This window comes from Penicillium nucicola (assembly GCF_028828085.1).
Source record: "Penicillium nucicola strain IBT 29836 chromosome Unknown utg000003l, whole genome shotgun sequence".
Taxonomy (NCBI): Eukaryota; Fungi; Ascomycota; class Eurotiomycetes; order Eurotiales; family Aspergillaceae; genus Penicillium; species Penicillium nucicola.
In genome coordinates this window covers 2,739,325-2,752,463 of record NW_026643127.1, presented here as the reverse complement: position 1 = coordinate 2,752,463, position 13,139 = coordinate 2,739,325, and the positions used below count along the sequence as shown (strand labels likewise).

Genomic DNA, 13,139 nt, shown 5'->3' with positions numbered 1-13,139 from the left:
TGCAATTTCACTTTCTAGCTTTGTTTACCTTTCTACTTCAAGTCTCAGTTTACTCCGACAATTGATCATGGCTTGGCAGTCTGCAGCTCGGGGTGCCGTCCGACCCCTGCACTTCGGTGCTTCCACTCGCCCTAATACCCTGATCGGCGTGCAGAACCAGCTATGCCACCTTTCTCTGGCGAGCAACGTGCGCCAGGTGCGCGCCCAGTTCCAGAATATCTCCGCGACTCAATCCCTCTTCCAATCCAACGCGTTCGCGACTGATGCCTCCCCCAAGGCCAGAAAGCCCAAGGCGAAGACCGACAGTGCTAAGACTACCTCGACCAAGAAGAAGCCCTTGACCGAGAAGCAACAAGAGATGCGGAAGCGTCGTGAGCATAAGGACCACATCAAGCAGCTGAAGGAGACTGCACTGGAAATTCCCAAGCGTGCGAGTGAAAACTATTACAATCTCGCGATCATTGATAAGATCAATGAGATCAAGGGACAGTATCCCCCGGTAGAAACGATGAAGAGGGCTGCCGAGTTGATCAAGCCCGTTCCAAATGAAGCGGTACGTGACCAAATGCCCATCTCTGTCTTCCACAGACTAATCACCAAGTATATAGAAATACCGAGCTCAGGCCGAGCAAAACAAGATTGCGAACAAAGCTGCATTTGAAGCATGGCTGAACTCGTACACCCCCCTCCAGATCAGACAAGCCAACAATGCCCGTCAGCAGCTTCACCGCGTCGAGGACAAGACTCGCTCCAAGCGCTGGTCCCCGATTCCAGATGAGCGCTTAGTCAAAAGGGCTTCCACCAGCTACAACTTGTACTTCACGGAGCGCCTCAGATCCAGTGACAACCAGCATATGGATGCTCGGGAGCGATTTGCCACCTTTGCGAAAGACTGGGCCGCACTGCCTGAGACAGAGAAAGAGGTATGGATGTCATGATGAGTGATTTACATGCATAAACTAATTGTCGTCATAGACCTACCACAAACTGGCGGTCGAAGATTCTGCGCGATACCAGAGAGAGCACCAGGAGGTGTACGGATATCCAGTTCCCTCCAAGGCGGAAGATTCATCCTAAGTTGCTCTTTGATTCATTGAAGGCCAGTCTGGTGTATGTTATGTGCGCGGCTCAGCTTCCATGTCGCTCAATTCCCTTTTTTCCTCGCTGTATTCTAGTTCATGCCACTGTGTTTTTATAGTTTCTGTCTCTGTTTCTGGGTGCGGATGCTATGCAGATCATTTATTTTCGAAGCAATCACCTTGCGCCCACCCGTTCTCCAAAATCCAGTGTCGTTCATTCTGCAGTAGATGCAGTGCACTTAGTGTACTGTATCACATAGTCTGACTCATAACAGCGATTCAACTTGGTTGCCACCAGCTCTCCACCCCCCCCCCCCCCCCCCCCCGCACTGGTGGGTTGTTTTGCTCCGATGCACAAGTGGCGGTGAGCAATGGGTGTGCTGCACTTGCAGAGCGCCAGAGCGATCTAGTGTAGATACCGCGACGAATGAATTAGGCTGAAAGATGAGGAGTCCACCGTTTCAGCACCGATTCCAACATAAATCTCGGGTTGAAGAAGGTCGAATGTGATGCATCAAACTGCTCGACAGTGCCGTTGGTCCATACCCACACAGTACAGTATACAGTAGAGCCACACCCTGCATTGTAGGAAGTTACTGCAGGTTTGTTTATTCCATGCAGACGGGTAATGCCGCTAGTTGGGCACCCATGGAACGCGATAGTCTATTCTCGATTGAGCCGTGGATGGGCGAGGGTCGTGCCATGGTTGCGGTGTAGTGGAAATTGGAAGTGTTGAAGCGCTGGAAGTCAAGACAAGTCCAGTCCAGTCCAGTACTTTGTATCCTGGTTCACCTGCAGCGCTGATGGAGGGGCACTCTGATGGCCGATAGGACAGTCAGACCTGGATATCACAGTCTGTGCCTATAAGTTAGTATGCCATGCAGAATGTAAGCCAAAGCATTGGAGGCAGAAAAGTTAAATCCCGTCCTGTTGATATTGGATTCTTTTCTTGTACATTGGCGAGTCCATTAGGCTGCTGTCTGATTCATCGCAGAGACCGAAATATAGACCTGAGTCGACAGTAAAGACCCAATCATCCCAATCCAATCGGGAATCGAATTCTTCCCCAGGCATGTAGAGATGATCTTCACCTTTACCGCCCCAACTACTTTCATCCCTGCCTCCAGCTGATCCCCAACTTTTCCCTTTCCTTCCTGAACTCCTGTTCTCACACTTCCCTGTGTCTCTAATCCTGTTCAGCTCTCATCTAGGTCTTATCGCACATCCCCGAAACAAACACTGGAACCCTTGAATTTGCGCCGGGCGTGCGCTGCTCGTTTCGTTAGATCTGACACATTAACTTTCGACCTGTCCACCACTCTACCCGGACTCAAACGCCCGGTTGCGCGCCGGGTCATTCCACACCCAGAACCTATCCTCGCTCGCCCCGCCTGTTTGTCTGCTGAGTTGGGGTCCATCTCCCCCCACCGGGATTAGACTCGCACGAACCGATCCCCCCATGCGTTCGCACTCGATATCGCGGAGTCGACAGATCTGTGATTGGATCGTGCCATCGCATGCAAGTTCGACATGGAGGTTCTAACGGATGGGTCTTATCGCGCAGGCGCGGGGAAGATACAATGTCTGGAGGATGTCGCATACAACACAGCAGATCTGAGGAAGGAGGCCGACAGAGTCGTGGATGATGTCTGGGCTACGTTTGTTCTGGGGGTCAATGTCCGGCCGAAGGGATTCGATTTATGCGCCCAATTGAGTTCGCGCTGCTCGGAGTCACTGTTGTGCGACCAGCCGCCTTCCTACGATGATGTGGTCCTTGATCTCCCTCCCGAATACTCTGCGCTTCCTCCGCTTGCGCAGCGCAAATGGTCTGTCCTTTCTTCTGCACCGCAGACTCCGAGAGATAAATCGCCTACGACGTCTTCTACATTGCTGAAAGATCGCATGTTGGATGTTCGTATTGATTTTGGGGAGCTGACTGGTGTGAGGGAACATAAGAAGAAAGGCAAACCTGCTGCGAAGAAAGCTGCTGCTCCTCCTCCTCCCCCTCCTCCCCCTCCACCTGCAGATGGTGGTGCGGATCCTCCAGCGGACGACCCAGCCAGCGGTGACGGTGGAGGAGATGGGGGCGGTGACGGGGGTGGCGCCGGTGATGGAGGTGGTGGAGGTGATGACTGGAGTGATTGGAATGTAAGCGGGAGCAAGAAGGACAAGAAGAAGAAGCAAGAGGAGGAAGAGGCCGAGAAACTCGCGAAAGAGGAGGAAGAACGGAAAGCCGCCGAAGAATCTGCCGCTAAGGATCTTAGCTGGGCGGACCAGGATGGCGGTGGTGATGAATCCTGGGCCGCGTTTGATACTGTTGGGAAAAAAAGAAGAGCAAGGTATGACCTCCTGTTATTTTATGTCAAATTGGACTTCTCTAAATAGGAGAACAGGATGAAGGACCCCCTGGAGGATTCCAGGATATAAGTTTGGACGGCAGCGCACCGCAACTGGACTTGAACTTTGATAGTCCGGCCCCTAAAACCGGCGGAACCGGCTTCAGTTTTGGGGGTTGGGGTAAGGACTGGAGCACTGGGGACAAGCTTGATCTCGAGGAGCCTCCCAAAGATGATAACAATCCTTGGGGCGCTGCCAAAAAGAAATCTTCAAAAACCGCTGGCGAATTCGATTTTGGCGACTTGGACGCTCCACCTGAGAAGCAAGAGAATGATTGGGGAGGCTGGGATATTCAAACCAAAGACAAGAAAAAAAAGGGCAAAGCTGAGCCTGAGCCAGAACCCGAGCCTGTACCTCCTCCACCCCCTCCAGCTCCTCCGGCTCCTCCAGTGAGACCCGACTTCACACAGGAAGCATGGTACTTGAACCTGTCCAAGAAAGAACAGCGCAAGGCGAAGAAGGACATGGAGAAGAAGTGGAAAGATGAGGATGAAGCCATGGCGAAATTGGCAGCGGAACAAGCAGAAGCCCAAGCTGCAGAGGTTGTCATTGAGCCTGAGAAGTCCCCCGAGCTAGACAACGATTGGAGCTTCTCTGGATCCAAATCAAAGGATAAGAAGAAGATTGACCTCTTAGCTGATCCAGAGCCTGCTCCAGATCCTCCGCCAGCGGATGACTGGATGGGTGGATGGGGTACAACAGTTAAGAAAAAGGACAAAAAGACCAAGGAACCAGAGCCTGAGCCTGAGCCTTTGCCCGAGCCCGATCCAGAACCTGTAGTCGACGTTGGTTTCTCGTGGGGCGTTTCTACGAAGGACAAGAAGAAAAAGAAGGGCAAAGTCGAGCCTGAACCTGAACCCGAACCAGAGCCAGAGCCGGAGCCAGAACCTGAGCCAGAGCCGGAACCCGAACCAGAGCCAGAGCCGGAGCCAGAGCCAGAGCCAGAGCCGGAGAAACCAGTTCATGACGACCCTCTATACGAAGGTTGGAAAGACCTTTCCTCCAAAGAGCGCAAGAAGCGAGAAAAGCAATTGATCCGGAAGGGTCTACCCATCCCAGGCAAGGACTTCGAACTTCCATCCGATAAACCCGAGGAACCGCCTGCTCCAGAACCCGAGCCTGAACCTGAGCCAGAGCCTGAACCTGAACCTGAACCGGAGCCAGAGCCAGAGCCAGAGCCTGAACCTGAGAAGCCAGCTGAAGATGATGGCTGGGGTTGGGGCGTCACCAAGGAGAAGAAAAAGAAAAAGAAAGGCAAGGATATCGAAGAGCCTCCTCCGCCTGCACCAACTCCTCCTGCCCAGGGCTTGACTCCTGAGCCTGAGGCCATGGGTGATAATGGGGATGACATATGGGCAGAGCTGGCTCCTAAGGCAAAGAGCTCAAAGAAGACGAAGGCTATTGAGTCTCCTAAGGAGGAAAAGACCTCTAAGAGTTTCTGGTCAACTTTAACAGGTACTTCAACGAGTAAATCGAAATCGACGAAAAAGACCAAGGAAGAAAAGAAGGAGCCCGAGCCTATTGAGGATGATCTACTTATCGATGTTGGTGATGACCCGCCAGCAGATCCTGAACCAGAGCCAGAGCCAGAACCGGAACCAGAACCAGAACCAGAACCAGAGCCAGAGCCAGAGCCAGAGCCAGAACCCGTCAAGGAAGAACCTCCCCTGCCTGAGAAGAAATCTAAGACATCGAAACTCAGCGTGGCTGAGCGTATCAAAGCTCTGGAACAAGCTAAGAAAGATAAACTTAAGGGAGAAAAGGCCGCCAAAAGCAAAAGCAAAGAGAAGGCCGAACCAGCTCCAGAGCCTGAGCCCGAACCTGAGCCTGAGCCAGAACCTGAACCTGAACCTGAACCGGAGCCAACGAAGAAAAGCAAGTCAAAGTCGAAGTCAAAGGATTCTGTCCCAGGGAGCTTTCCAGACTTTGGTGATGAACCAGAACCTGAGCCAGAACCCGAGCCTGAGCCTGAGCCAGAACCTGAGCCAGAACCCGAACCTGAACCTGAACCTGAACCAGTCCCTGAGCCCGAACCAGAGCCTGATCTTTCGAAGATGTCAAAGAAGGAACTCAAGAAGTATAAGAAACTGCAAGCAGCGGCCGCTGCTGCTAAACCACCCACTCCCCCACCGCCACCAGAGGAACCACCTGCGCCCGAAGCTGACCCAGATCCGGCCCCTGAGCCCGAACCTGAGCCGGAAGCCGAACCAGAAGCTGATCCAGCCCCTGAGGCTGAACCTGAACCTGAACCTGAACCTGAGGAGCCAGTGGAAGAGACCAAGGATGTTCCTCCCACGCCTCCGCCGGAGGAGCCACCAAAGACTTCCAAGAAGGACCGACCTCGCGCTGAGCGCACTAATACTTCATCCTGGGGCTTCTGGGGAGCTGCAGCTCCACCGCCTAAGAAATCCAATAAAAAGGAGTCCAGTAAGAAGGAGCCTAAAGAACCAAAGGAACCTAAAGAACCAACGGAACCGAAGGAACCAAAGGAAGTCAAGGTCCAAGAGGAACCAGAAAAGCCAAAGAAGAAAGAGTCAACTCGAGAGCGCTCCCCCTCCGCAGCGGTGCGAACCAAGTTGAGTAAATCTCGGCCAAAAGAAGCTGAACCAGAAGTTGAGAAATCTTCATCTGACCACGAAAAACGTCGGGAACGCGAGGTTCGCTCTTCGAAGAATCAGCGAAGTTTGGCCTTGGCGAATATGGTTCTGGGAACACCCCAGTCTCGGAGCAAATCGACGCGCAAGCATGAGTCTTCTTCCAAACCAGTGTCTAGACGACCATCTGTTGAAGAGGATAAGGCTTCTACGCCCACTCCACCTCCAGATGAAAAGGCAGAGGTTGCTGATAAGGCAGCCAAAATGATGGGTATCAACGCTTCCAAGTCCCGTCGTGAACGGCCGCGCACTGAGAGGCGGAAATCAGGTTTGTTTTTTTATATCGGCCCTCATCTGTATCTTCGCGCTGACAATGCATCTCACAGCTCGGGATCCATACGCAATCGAGGACGACGATCTTGTTATGGTTGACAAGGAGGATGTAGAGGGCCATTCACCAAAGGAGGACTCCAGTCGCTCGAAGCGCAAGTCTAAGAGACAGGTTCGTGAACCAATCATTGTACTCTGACCAAGTTGGTATTAACCATAGTAATCAGCCCCGCGCCAAGCCAGAAGACGATGATGACGGAGTTATCGTCGACGCGGAACAAGCACAGCCACCTCCAGATATCGTCTCAGGACCTGACGATATGGCTGACGCACCCCCAAGAGAACGACGTCTCAAGCGGTCCAACACGACACCTAAGAAACCAGAGACAGGTGGTATCATGGGGCTGATTGGCTCGTTCAGGAAGAGTACTAGGCCGGAAATGCCGGAAAGGAAGAAATCACGCTCGTATCGGGATGATGACGGGAAATATGCCACAGAAACAGAGCGTGAAGCAGCCCGTAAATTACGCCGCAATGATCGACGCAGGGGATCTGTCAGACCAGACACCGATGCTGAAGGATTCGTGACGGATGCAGCTGGCGGATTCGAAGGTGCAGAAACCGAGCCTGAAGACGCCGAAGCTCGCAGGGCAGCGCGCAAGGCAAAGCGAGCATCTCGACAGGCGCCCTCTGACGCACGCGAGATGGCACGCGAGATGGCACGTGAGAACGAAGCCCGGGAAGCCCGGGAAGCTGAAGAGCGACGCGTAAGAAGAAAAGAAAGGGCACGTGAACAGCGCGCCCGTGAAGAAGAGGAAGAAGAGCGCCGTCAAGAAGAGAAACGAGCACGACGAGCAGCCCGCGAGGAGCGTCGGATGCGCGAAGAACAAGCCGCAAGAGACGAAGAGGCCGCCCGCGAAGCCGAAGCCCGCGAAGTCGAAGCCGCCGCCGAAGCCAAAGCAGCCGAGAGACGCGAACGACGACGATTGCGCGAGGAAGAAATGCTCGCTGCAAAGGCAAGCCGCCGGCGGTCCCGCGTCGAAGACCGATACCCCAACGACGTCCTCCCAGACGAACGGGAGATCGTAGATCATCGAGGAGGTCGGAGCTCACGAGCACCGGACGACCTCAAAGCTCGTCGTCGCAAGTCCAGGGCTGCACCGGAGCCCGAAGAGTCCTATCGGCCGACTCCTATGAAACCAGGCGCGGGCAAGACTAAGACCTCCTCGTGGGTCTATTCTCAAGCTGACGAGCCACCAGAGCCGCCGCCGATCATGCCCACTGTTCTTGACATGCCTCCTGCCAGCGCGACCAATGAAAACGGTAATGGCCATTCCCTCTCGTCGGACGAGGAGGCTCGTCGCGCTGCTCGTCGGAAAGCTCGCCATCGTGCCAAGTACCCCGATGAAGAGGTTGATGATGCCCGTTCTCGGCGACGGGGGTCTCGTCGGGAAGGTGTGAAGAGTAGCTCTGGCAGTGGTGACTATGAGCGCGATCGTGGTATGAGATCGCAGCCTGGGAGTCGGCAGGGTGCTCCGCCTAGTTCAGCTGCGAAAGGGAAATCGAGCTGGTTTAGGAAACTAACGACCTTTTAAGTGTGCAAATGAAAAAAACAAGTTGGCGGTTGTTTGTATTTGATGTGTTTACTGTTTGGCGGGAATTTGGTTTTGGTCTTTTTTGTACATTGCTTAAAGCGTTTTGGATTCGTTTGTATGTGACTGTGGATATGCAGATGGACAAGATGTGACGACAGATATGATATGATACTATGACTCAGTATGTGAAAACGGACAATTTTACTCTACTTTTCTCTTTGGTGTTGGTGTTCGTGAATATCTTGTTCATCCGGGCATACGATGAATGTATGCTGGAAGTTAGGGTCTATCTACAGGTGTCCTAAGGGAATGAGGTTTTAGCTAGCTAGTTCCAAGATTCCTAGATAGTGAAAAATAAAACTCCGTTTGCCACTTAATGAAAGATAAATAATTTCAACATAATCAGAGGCAAGAATGAAACAGTAAGTATGTTCTGGAGATATATAAAAAATACATAAAAAAATGCCAGCGACGAGGTTCGAACTCGCGCGGGTTGCCCCACCAGGGTTTTATTCTTGGGAGAATCTTAAATCTGGCACCTTAAACCACTCGGTCACACTGGCCATAATACGGTCATTTTCAGTTTTTCGCTCTATGACGTACAGTTCTCAACACCTAAAAAAAGAAATTCTCCACCTTTTCCCACGTGAAGATCCCTTGCTGATGACTATCGAAGAATAAGTCAAGGCTGTATCTATTTGCCTTGCATTGCTGCGATCTGCCGTTCTACTGCTATTGAATTATCTGTTTATCTGATAGGGTTTATCGATCTCAAGGCCAATTCATATTGTAACTGCATTCATATGTGAATCACACTTTATATACTTGAATGAGAAAAGGGAGACAAATTCAACAGGCATTGCTCCTGTTGTCAATTAAACTAAAGTATATGAAAAGAAACCATAACGATTAATAAACTCTTCATGACCGAGGACAAATCCTCGCAGTATCCTGAAGAGTAACATAAAAAGCATCAGTTGAACCCACAGGCGCTGCAACAACACGTTGCCAGAGTGCCCAAATATCCTGATTATCATATAACACAGCATCATTATCATCACCCCCCTGCTCAATCTCAATAACCCAATCCTTATCTTCAATGCCCATCTGAATTACATTCCCCGGTTGCACGGATGCAAGATTAACTGGTGCGAGAGGAATCTTGACAGGGACTCCGGTATCCTCAGATACCCGTAGCTCCTCTTGAATCTGATCCCATGTTGGCCGCCATAGTTCGAATGCCCTGGTCCATTCAGGATCGGAACCCGAGTCTGCGAGTGAAGCACACATACTCCAGAGGAAATAGGAAGAGTTTATCCATTGGCTTACCTTGTCGGGTGAGCTGGATAATTTACTGTACTCCCGGTGGATTTCGAAGTGGAATACTCCTCGAAGCTTGTCTGGTGTGTCTTTAAAGGCAGCGGCGGTGACTTGTGACTTGTTGGACTCGTCGTCGGCTTCATAGCCGTCGTCACTGTCCGTGGCATTTTTTCGCCATGGTGGGTTGGCAGGTGAGAATTTTCTTGAGGACATATTGTATGGTATATGAGATTTCGGTTTCAATTCGGGTTTGGTATGGTGCTATCGGGGCAATGCCGATGATATTTATACTAAGAAACCTCGATCCTAGTGTGCTAAATCTTCGAGCGTTTCATCCTTTCAATGCTTCATTCAAGACCTGTTGAGACAATATAGCACAATACCGTGAACATAGCCGCTTTGTCCCCTGGGAAGGTATAAGGCTCTTTGAGAACAAAGACAATCCCTTGTCTCTAAGCAAAGCCATAGTTGATGCCGTTAAAAGAACACACAAAGTTTGACAAAAACCGGAGTTTATAGGGATCACTTTGGTCAAAATATATGCCCCATCAAAGACCTTCTATACTAAATAACCTGGCCCCCATCATCTCTCCTCATCCCATCCCTCTCCATCCTCCTCTTCTCAAGCCAAAACCTCCCACCTTCATAAAGACCAAGATACAACCCTAAAGCAACAGCCGACCATCCAGCCCGAATCAAGCCACCCTTGAACAACCCCTGAACACCCTCATTACGCAGTATATCTCTCCCTACACCAAACGGTCCTTTCCTCGCTTTCCTCCCATTCAACGATCCCTCTAATTCCCCAGACCGACCCTCCCCAGCCGAAAGCATAACCCTGGTCTTAATAACATCAATCGGCGTCGTGACCGTCGAAGCAATCGTCCCCGAAATAGCAGCCGCAAGACCCGTCAACCCAGCCCGTTCAATCAACTGATCCGACTGCTCGGATTCAAAAGCACCACGGCCATTCCCCAGACGAGCAACCTCCGCCTTCCGTCTCCGGCGCCGGTCAATCAACCGCGAACGAACAAATTCAAACATCGGGAACTGAATAGCTGTTGTGGGGAGATTGCGACCGACGAGCGCGGTATATCCGCTCCAGAGACGCCAGGGCTGATGTTTGAATTTGGAGAGGACTTGGCGCATAGCTGATACGTTCCTGTGCTCTGTGGATGAATGAATACTTTGACTGTTTGATTGGGGTTGGAATTGAGATTGGGTTATCATCTGTGCGTTCTGCTTTAGGACTTCTGCTGGTGTGAGCATGAGACATGATACCATCTCGCCGGCTGAGGATGCAATGCCGTGTATTACAGGTGTTGGAAGGGAATGTGTGAATGGGAGTTGCAATTTGTTTAGGGTTCCATTTGCGGCTGAAGGGCTTTTGCTCTGGTTGGATTTGGAGGAGTTGTGTAAGACGCTTTTGACTGCTTCGTACGTTGTGAAGAATGCGCCGGCTGGGTTTTGTGAGTGGTTAGGGCCCGGGTAATTTTAATGGTGAAGTAATAAGTAATACATACATGAGGGTACTGTGGAGAATACGACGCTCCAGACTCCTTGGTATAGACCTTTGAATAATATGTTGCGTTGGACTGCGCCTGTGCGTGCATCTTTGAATACTTTCTCGTAGCTTGGTGATTGGATGCGGGTTTTGAGTGTGTCAAAGGGGTAGACGATGAAGTCGACTACTACTGCTGCAAATGCACCTGCCTGGTTTTTAATACATTGTTAGCTGGTTTTTGATGTGACTGTGGTGCTAGGATTAGGAAAATCCCCGTTTGATTATATATCTAGTTGCGAGGTCAACAAGGCACTCACCACCCATATATCGGTATGACTGTTATACATGGCTAAATATCAAAACGAAATCTACGAAAGTAAGAGGAGAAACATCATATGGCAGAGATAGTGTAAAAGTCACTGGCCAAGATTGTCCATTGTAGGGCTATGATGAGCGATGATATCATCGACACCCTTGAACTTACAAGTACAGTCCAACCCTATGGCAGGTATCTTATATGGCGCATTCTTGATATTCTTCTCATATTATTCTCGCCCCTTATGCGTAACAGTCAGGGTATCGCTGCATCTCAATTCAATCTATATTACACAATTTTCATCTATAATTTATTTCCAGCCCTTAGGACCGCCCCAGTTACCCTTAACCATATAGTTCTGGTAAACCCAAGGGAAGAAGTCCTTCTTCAAGTGGTAGAAGGCACGACGGGGCTCGCCCTGGTCAATACCGAACCAGTTGTTGAAGGTCTCCTTAGGCTCACCACCGTACTTGAACTCAGCAAGGAGAACCTTACCGTACTCAGTCAAGAGAGGGCAGGAAGTGTAACCGTCATAAGAAGCATCAAGCTCCTTACCCTCCATGCTCTGCAGGAGGTTGCGGACGAGGACAGGAGCCTCAGCGGTGACAGCGGCGGCGGTCTTGGATGTGGGCAGACTGGAGGCATCGCCAGCGGACCAGACGTTGGCGAACTTCTTGTGCTGGGTGGTGTTATCGTGGACATCGACCATACCCATCTCGTTAGCAAGAGGGCTGCTCTTGACGAAGGCATGGGCGCCCATCTTGGGCGACACGTGCAGCAGCTCGAAAGGCTTGACGACCTCACCCTGAGGGGTAGCGAAGACAGCAGACTTGCCGTCGATGGCGACCAGGTCGTGCTGGAAGAGTCCCTCGACGCCGCGGTCCTTGCGCATCTGGTCGAGGATGGCATTGTACTTGGGCACACCGAACATCACAGGGAGACCGGTAGCATAGCTGATGTTGATGGGGGATTCGGCGGGGTTGGAGGGGTTGTAGAGACCGGCACGCTTCCAGTGGTCCAATGCGAGCCACATGGCCTTCTGGGGAGCACCCGCGCACTTGATCACACCGGCGGGCTGGGTGAAGATAGCCTTGCCTTCGCGGAGGTTTTCGATTGTGCGGAAGACCTTGTCACAGGTGTCGTAGCCGTAGATGGAGGACACGGTCGAGTTTCGGTCAGCGAGAGCCTCGGGGAGACCCTTGATTTGGCCGTAGTTGATGTTGATGCCGGGCACAACAACAAGCTGCTCGTAGCTGAGCTTGTCACCGTTCTCGAGGGTAATGGCATTATCAGCAGGGGCGAAGGAGCCCACAGATTGGTTGTAGAACTTGAACTTGGGGTCAATCAAGCTGTTCATGGGCTGACGTAGGTCCTCTTTGTTCTTGAGACCACCGCCGACCAGAGTCCAACCAGGCTGATAGTGGTGCCATTGCGCAGGGTCAATGACAGCGATGTCATCTTGTGCGAACTTTCCGGAGTGGAGGAGCTGGTGGCTGATTGAGATACCAGCACTACCACCGCCCACCACTACAATCTTGTGGGTGCGGGCAGCGGAGCTCACGGGGGAGGCAGTCGCAAGACCTCTCGATTGAGGGGCAATTGAACGCTGGGCAGCGCGAGCTGCTAATGAAACACGACTTTGAAACATTTTGATATGACCAAATAGAGCTAACAAAAAAAGTTTGAGATCAGGAACAGCTCGATGTCGTGATCACCGGGATCCGGATTAACCCAGTCCGATATCGGGGTTGCGGTTGATCGCCGATCCACCGCATTCGGGGTTCAATTTCCATACAACATGCCACTGTCTCACGTCATCTCCTTTCTCCAGAGCTGGAGAGCTGTAGGTCTTGGAGTAGCTGATTTCATGATCGCCGACTGCCTCTTGGCTTCGGGTATCTCTCATGCGGAATATAATCCATGAAAAATCCAATCGAGGTCCCACTTATGCACGTGGAAGCAAGAAAGAAGCCTTATAGATCATGCATGTGTCTGTAACCTCGA

The 13,139-nt window shown here is 51.5% G+C and overlaps 5 protein-coding genes across 5 annotated transcripts; 2 read left to right on the top strand and 3 right to left on the bottom strand.

Annotated features, from left to right (window-relative positions):
* Positions 1 to 67: 67 nt before the first annotated feature.
* Positions 68 to 1,077, top strand: N7511_004606 (uncharacterized protein; the record flags this gene model as incomplete). Its single annotated transcript, XM_057127031.1, has 3 exons — positions 68 to 553; positions 609 to 923; positions 976 to 1,077. 3 exons carry the CDS (start codon positions 68 to 70, stop codon positions 1,075 to 1,077), a joined length of 903 nt encoding a protein of 300 aa, XP_056985921.1.
* Positions 1,078 to 2,609: 1,532 nt separating this feature from the next.
* Positions 2,610 to 7,995, top strand: N7511_004605 (uncharacterized protein; the record flags this gene model as incomplete). The annotated part of the gene is made up of 4 exons (XM_057127030.1): positions 2,610 to 3,418; positions 3,550 to 6,398; positions 6,457 to 6,572; positions 6,628 to 7,995. 4 exons carry the CDS (start codon positions 2,610 to 2,612, stop codon positions 7,993 to 7,995), a joined length of 5,142 nt encoding a protein of 1,713 aa, XP_056985920.1.
* Positions 7,996 to 8,916: 921 nt separating this feature from the next.
* On the bottom strand, positions 8,917 to 9,528 carry N7511_004604 (uncharacterized protein; the record flags this gene model as incomplete). The annotated part of the gene is made up of 1 exon (XM_057127029.1): positions 8,917 to 9,528. One exon carries the CDS (start codon positions 9,526 to 9,528, stop codon positions 8,917 to 8,919), a length of 612 nt encoding a protein of 203 aa, XP_056985919.1.
* A 351-nt stretch (positions 9,529 to 9,879) lies between these two features.
* On the bottom strand, positions 9,880 to 10,464 carry N7511_004603 (putative mitochondrial carrier protein; the record flags this gene model as incomplete). Its single annotated transcript, XM_057127028.1, has 1 exon — positions 9,880 to 10,464. The coding sequence occupies one exon, from the start codon at positions 10,462 to 10,464 to the stop codon at positions 9,880 to 9,882; it is 585 nt and encodes a 194-aa protein (XP_056985918.1).
* A 981-nt stretch (positions 10,465 to 11,445) lies between these two features.
* On the bottom strand, positions 11,446 to 12,783 carry N7511_004602 (uncharacterized protein; the record flags this gene model as incomplete). The annotated part of the gene is made up of 1 exon (XM_057127027.1): positions 11,446 to 12,783. The coding sequence occupies one exon, from the start codon at positions 12,781 to 12,783 to the stop codon at positions 11,446 to 11,448; it is 1,338 nt and encodes a 445-aa protein (XP_056985917.1).
* Positions 12,784 to 13,139: the final 356 nt, after the last annotated feature.